At 40.5% G+C, this 7,160-nt stretch overlaps 3 protein-coding genes across 3 annotated transcripts; all 3 read right to left on the bottom strand.

Moving 5' to 3' along the window:
* Positions 1-519: 519 nt before the first annotated feature.
* On the bottom strand, positions 520-2,091 carry SKDI09G2110 (IMP dehydrogenase; the record flags this gene model as incomplete). Its single annotated transcript, XM_056228831.1, has 1 exon — positions 520-2,091. The coding sequence occupies one exon, from the start codon at positions 2,089-2,091 to the stop codon at positions 520-522; it is 1,572 nt and encodes a 523-aa protein (XP_056088513.1).
* Positions 2,092-3,752: 1,661 nt separating this feature from the next.
* Positions 3,753-4,814, bottom strand: SKDI09G2100 (phytanoyl-CoA dioxygenase family protein; the record flags this gene model as incomplete). Its single annotated transcript, XM_056228830.1, has 1 exon — positions 3,753-4,814. One exon carries the CDS (start codon positions 4,812-4,814, stop codon positions 3,753-3,755), a length of 1,062 nt encoding a protein of 353 aa, XP_056088512.1.
* A 530-nt stretch (positions 4,815-5,344) lies between these two features.
* SKDI09G2090 (uncharacterized protein) lies at positions 5,345-6,658 on the bottom strand (the record flags this gene model as incomplete). Its single annotated transcript, XM_056228829.1, has 1 exon — positions 5,345-6,658. One exon carries the CDS (start codon positions 6,656-6,658, stop codon positions 5,345-5,347), a length of 1,314 nt encoding a protein of 437 aa, XP_056088511.1.
* Positions 6,659-7,160: the final 502 nt, after the last annotated feature.

The following is a 7,160-nucleotide window of genomic DNA, read 5'->3' as shown; positions in this document are numbered from 1 at the left end:
ACCCAAAAAAAGCATGATACGAGTATTGTTTCACTATTGTTTAAACAAGAAGAACGTATAGTGGCAAACTCCCAATCCACTAGTACTTAAGCCACTTTAGTTTCTATCAACAAAGTAGCAATCCTACGTATCTTATATATATATTACATATAGAAAGGTCCAATAATTTTACTACATTATGACATCTAAGCTAGATCGTGATTCCTTACGTCAACATCATCATCACCATCACTGTCATACCATCACTACCACTCACTCTGCTATTACCCTATCTACCACCTATTTTATATATGCTAATATATACACCACCAAATAATCACCACTAAAAATACCCAAACATAAAAATATACTAATTATCAATAAGAAGCTATAAACATACTATATATCAACATAAGCGAAGTATCACAAACATATCACCCCATTAATACAATTGTAACGTAATAAGAACAGGAGGTCATACGGGCAGCACTACATAACATTATCATCAGTATTATTGTATTAATGATTCCATTTCAACATTCAGTTATGTAAACGCTTTTCGTACGAATGTAAATTGTGAACACCACCTTCTAGTTGAGCAGAAGCGGTTCTGAACTCAAATCGAACTCTACCGCTTTGGACGTTTTCCTTTAATAAGGTTAGGGATTTGCAACCAATGTCTTGGCAAGAATGTTGTAAACCATTGTACAAATATGGAATGAATTTCTTGATGGAACCTTTGTCAACGACAGCACCGGAAACACCTTGGGCAACCAAAACGCTGTCAGATTCGGAAAAGTAGCGAGAGGTAGATGCATTACCCTTGGTACCAGTCTTTTGCATGGCGTCAATGGAACCCATACCACGGTATGCCTTCAATCTTTTACCATCTTGATAGAAATATTCACCTGGTGATTCGGTAGTACCGGCCAACATTCCACCCATCATAACAGTAGAGGAACCAAGAGCCAAGGCCTTGGTAATGTGACCGATGTTTTGAACACCACCATCAGCCATACATGGAACACCGAATTGGTTAGCAAATTCACACACATTGTAGACGGCTGTACCTTGTGGCCTACCACAAGCCATAACTTCTTGAGTAATACAAATAGAGCCAGTTCCCATACCAATTCTCAAACCGTCCGCACCGGCAGCAATCAAATTGGCGGCTTGTTCCCTGGTGACTACGTTACCAGCGATGACTTCCAGACCTGGGAAACTCTCTTTGACCCACTTGAGCATGTTCAATTGGAAAACAGAGTTGCCTTGGGATGAATCCAATACGACGACATCCAAGCCGGCTTTCACCAATAATCTTAGTCTTTCTCTATCACCGTCCATAGTACCAATGGAAGCACCACATAGCAATTGCTTGGTGTTGGCAGCTTTGGACGCTAATGGGTAGTTTTGATTTTTCATTAAATCAGTTCTGGAAAGCATAGAAACTAAGTTACCCTTGTCATCAACAATCAATAGCCTACCCTTTTTGATTTTCTTTAGAATTTCGTTACCTTCTGATAATGTGATACCTTGTGCACCGGTAACAGGGTTTTCAGTCATGACATTCTGAACGAGTAAAGAGTTGTCCTCAACGAATTGTATATCACGAGAAGTGATGACACCCACCAACTTTGCATTTCCCTTGCCATCTTCCGTGACAGGGAAGCCTGCAAATCCATACTTTTCCTTCATGCTCTTAGCTTCACCAACGGTGGTTGTTGGAGAAATCACTATAGGGTTGTTAATAAACCCATTTTCATAGTTCTTGACTCTTCTGACCATGTCAGCTTGGTCCTCGGGGGTACAGTTATGGTGAATGAAACCGATACCACCCGACAGAGCCATAAAGATGGCCATTTCCGATTCTGTCACAGTGTCCATTGGAGAAGAAACCAATGGAATGTTTAAAGTGATATTCCTGGTCAGCTTGGTCTGTAGGCTAACTTCGGAGGACGCAAAATCGACTAAACCTGGTAAGATCAAAAAATCGTTATACGTCAGCCCACCTCTGATCTTGGAGTCCATCAATTCCTGCACAGACAAACCATCCAGTCTCGGTAGGCTCCTGGTAAATTCCAGTGCAGTCTTGTAGTCTTTAATAGCGGCCATTGCTTTTACGTATTCTGGGTTGTTACCAATTGCACTGAAAATATTTACTTCTTTTAGTTTGTTATAAACGAAATGCGTTTATGACAGCTAGAAAGTTTTTTGAACTTAGTTATATAAATAAGAAATAATAGGAAAAGTAAGGCAAGGAATAGAATAGAATACAGAAGAAAAAATTCCCAGCATACTAAGTAAAATGTACGAGCCCACGAAACTGATCAAAAAAGCCACCAAGGTTCTCCGGTTAAATGTTCGGCAAAAAATTTCTAGTCGAAGTTTTCACTAAATGTTAAATGGGAAAAGACTCCACTATTTATACTTTTTTTTTTTTTGTTTTTTTCCGCTTTCTTCGAGAAAAAGAAATGCGCGGGATGCTAGGAAAACCAATAATTTTGAATGAAAAAGCAATGTAGAGAGCAGACATGGTAGGATATATACTCATACGGATGTTATTATGTAATACCGCCGCCAACCGATCATCTATATATCATGTGCCACTGTGTCATCCTACAATATCCGCTCTGTCAATCAATTGCACTTTTCTTTCACCTCATACTTTTACTCTTGTATCATCTTGAAACAATAATCAACTATCCATCAATTACTAGTTCAGCTGATTGATGCGTTCGATCACGTAAATAGAAGATTATCATATACGGTGTTAAGAAGATGACAAGAGTTATCAGATCAGTGAAAGCTGAAATGCAAGGATTGATAATGCAATAGGATCAATGAATAACGACGCATAAAATGAAGGAAGAAATAAGAATAATATTATGTAAAATTGTCGATTCCCTTTCGTGAATTCCTAAGTCCATGAGGAGAACTTCTAGTATATTCTATCTACATAACATTATTAATCTTATCAAAAATGAATCCCAACAAATGTCACAAGATTTTACTGGCCAATAGATATCGTATCCAGCACATACTCACACGGACACTACAGAATACTGCTACACCACTTCTCATCACTATATATGGCACTCACCTCAGTAATTCATACCCTGTTTTCTGTCACATCTACTATCCATAATCAATCACACATCCTTGTGGACCATACAACTGCACTCAATACTTCCATACTGTAACACCTTGACCATATATCAGCTTCTGCATAATGCCATTGCTAACATGAACAACATACAATCACCATCGCATCACCACCATCACGTCACCCCCGTGCCCTCTACTTTCCTCTTATATATCCTCTGCATGGTATTCACCCGTCACAGGAACATAAATGATTACCACTTCAATCCAAGCTTTAGGTCCCTGTACCTTCAATATCATCACTCCATGCGTTATACTATAACGTGATTACATACGCACACGGGCACTATAGAATATAACACTGCAACTTCCACTCCACAGCAATACCTGCCATAAAATATTGAACATGACCATAATCATACCCAGAACATAAATATTACCATCATCTGGCCAACTGACAATTCATCTCACCCTTAATGCCACCTTAAAAAAAACCATAATGTTTTCATATATCCATACGGACGCTACCATATATAATATCATTACTCTTCTTTCTTATAATGAATCTCTTTCTTTTATTTTTTCTAACTATTTTCAACTTTTCCTGAAATATTCAATTCTCATAACTAATTATTATTCCATTTATATTAACAAACTATACTTCTTTTCAGTCACTTATCATTATAAGTAACTTTGATAGTCTCCCCATAATATCCATTCTCAGTCTCATTCTCATTCTCAAACAGCCCAGGATTGGCAAGATGTCCTGGGCTCTTGTAGTCTATATGCCCGCAATATGGCTCGCCAGTCCTGAGTCCCAAGAGTTGCAAATTGTTCAGCGACATATCCTTGAAAAATTCAAGATCTGTTCCGAAGTGAAGGTTTTCTTCTTGTTTTAAATGGCCCTGAGACATGAAAAAATATCCAGCAATTCTATCCTTCAAAGTTTGATTCGCGCTGGCTGCATGGTAGAGGCTGCCCAAAAATAAAACAGCATCGCCCTTTGCAGCCTCCACATGAAATTCCAACCTCTTATCGAAGTTGCCGCAGGAATCGTGTGGACCCCATAAGTGGGAACCAACAATTACACGGGTGGCCCCGTTGAGTTTGTTCATATCTGTGAAAGCAACACCTACCCCGAATAATGTTTCCTTTCCGTATTGAAATCGTTCACATGCTTGATGGATAGTATGGTGGATGTGATCTTCTCGGTGATAGCCCTGGTTTGCAGCGCCAGCCCCAACCTTGTACACAATACCAGAGTTGAGTTGAATACCAATAGAACATTTTCTGATGACATTTCCAGTCATGAAGTAATTTTGCTCGTCTAGAAAATGGCTCGCCATGTCACAGAACAACCCGTTGGATACAACATCCTTTAAGATGATGGGCGAGTGGAGTACGGACCTTGTCACGACCGTAGTTTCCTTCGGAAAGGGCGAACCCTGCCATGAGCTGTACCTATAGAAATGCGGGTCGATTTCCTCCAGTATTTCATCACACTTTGAGGGATCTATGAAGTTTGGGATTACGCAAACGCCGTATTTTTCTAGCTTTTGCGTAATGTCGGCATAATCCGACTTGTCTCTGGCTGTGAATGCTTCTTGCGTTAGGCCAGGCTCATATGCTCCAAGATCATCCTTTTTTGCCATAGTAATATACTTCTGACCATCAATTTCATACGGCTCATAAAAGTTGAGTGATTTTGTGTTCATTGTACTTGTTGTATTCATTGTTCTTATTGCGTTATTTTCGATACTTTTCCACCAACGAGAGAAAGGATAAACCACTAACTATTATGCCATTCCGATATCTTCATTTAGTTCGGCTTTTATAAGTCCTGGGAACCCATAGAGCGCTAGCTCACATCAGGAGTTTTTACTGAAATAGTTGCATTCAATCGCCCATGCGTGTACGTTTCTGTTGAGCAAGGGTGACTAGAAAAGGTTGCCTTCAGGTTAATCATCCCTTTACGTTTCTGCTAGGTGCAGATGACTAAAAGTGCTGCATCCTTTGAATTCGCATTTACTTTCCTTTAAAAAAGCTCAGGAAAGATGTCTCCGTCCAACCCAGCGAGTCATAGCCAATGCTAATAGTCAGGGCGGCGCCTCACACAATTACATGACATGTTATTTCGTGTTCTTTGCTATAATCACGTATGTATGTCTTTATGTATGGTTTCGCACCGAGATAATTGAGGAAAAAGTCACTTGTTTCGCATCTATTTTTTATGTAATATCAATTCGTGTTATACCAACCGGAGTTAAATAAAGTCAAGCACATACTTAATAGCTTCTGTTAAGATGGTCAACTCTTGAGAAGTGATTATATAGGGAGGGAGAATGTAGATTATATTGTTGAAAGGTCTAATCCATGCTCCTGCCTTGACAAATCGCTCCTGTAAATCTTCGACATCCACACGCTTCATGACTTTCACGACACCTATAGCTCCTAGAATTCTTACATCAGCTACAATAGGATGCTCTAACAAGGGCAAGAGCTCCTTTTTCAACTGAGTTTCTATTTGGCAAACTTGAGATTTCCATTTGCCCTCCATCAAAATTGACAAGTTTTCACTTGCAACGGCGCATGCCAGTGGATTGGCCATATAGGTTTGGCCATGCATGAAGCAGCCGTCAGGTCCAATGGAGATTTGATTGCCAATCTTTCTGGTAGTGACAGTCGCAGATAGCGTCAAGTACCCAGCTGTCAACGTCTTCCCTAAACATACTATGTCTGGCACTACTCCTGCATGTTCGAATCCAAAGAGCATGCCTGTTCTTCCAAGACCCACTGCAACCTCGTCGAGGATCGGTAAAATGTTGAACTCGCAGCAGAGTTCACGGACACGCTTCAAGAAATACGGATGGTACATTCTTAGACCGCCTGCGCCTTGCACAATGCTCTCCATCACAACACCGGAAATTTCGTTATGGTTGTCCCCGATAAGTCTCGCAAATGGTTTCACATCGAGCTCCTCGACCAATTGCTCAACATCCTCTTCAGAACAGTCAAACCGGATCTCTGGTGCTTTACAGAATATGTTCTCAGCGAGGAATCCGTTGTATGCACTGTGTCTGGAATTGACTGGATCGCAAACCGACACGGCCCCAAACGCATCACCGTGGTATCCCTTCTTAATGGTTAGGAACCTTTTTTTTGACGTATACCCTAATGAATTATGGTACCGCAAAGCCATTTTCATTGCAATGTCGACAGAGATAGAACCGGAATCGGCTAATAAAGCGCATTCCAAGTCGTCTGGCAATAAGGATAGCAACTTTCTACAAAAATCTATGGCAGGCTTATGAGTAATCCCACCAAACATCACATGGGACATTTTGTTAATCTGCGAAATGGCGGCCGCATTTAACCTAGGGTTGTTATACCCTTGCTGAACACACCACCAACTTGCCATACCGTCCACTACCTTACTACCATCATCGAGATACAAGTAAGAGCCCTCAGCTTTGCTAACAGGGTATACTTTCAATGGAGTGATTATAGATGTGTATGGGTGCCAAATGTGCTTTTTATCAAATTCGAGATCTTCTTGGGTTAATTGATGCTCACACATATTTTCTGAAGCTTGGTGAGTCGCGAAGTGCTACGCATTAGCCAAGCTATCGGGAACATAAGAGTGAATCTTCTAAAAACTCTCTGTTATATATAGAGCAGAGAAAGAGGGAATACCACTTTTTGTTGGATTTCTGAAGCCTTTGCTACTAGCTCCGAACTTCGCTAAACCTGGCTGAATCAGTGTTGAGTGACTCGGATGACTCGAACAATGCATGGCTACCCAAAAGGAGCATCATACCCAGCAGTCATACGGCGGTCTTGCCATTCCACTTCTTTTAAACAAACCTAGCTCCACCTTATTGACCACCTCCCCAATTTCTTCTTTCTGCTTCAGTAATGAAATACTATAACACCCCGTTGCAATACTATGTTAGATCCACGGGCCTGTATTATTTACGAATTCAACTACACATAATTACTTGTATGGAAAATCTCCCCTCGAGCTAAGCTGCATTACCCATTTTCTGGCCAAAAAACGAACGAATCAGGCATCGCACAGT

Source organism: Saccharomyces kudriavzevii, assembly GCF_947243775.1.
Source record: "Saccharomyces kudriavzevii IFO 1802 strain IFO1802 genome assembly, chromosome: 9".
In the NCBI taxonomy this organism is placed as follows: domain Eukaryota; kingdom Fungi; phylum Ascomycota; class Saccharomycetes; order Saccharomycetales; family Saccharomycetaceae; genus Saccharomyces; species Saccharomyces kudriavzevii.
This window is presented reverse-complemented; position numbering and strand designations above follow the sequence as displayed.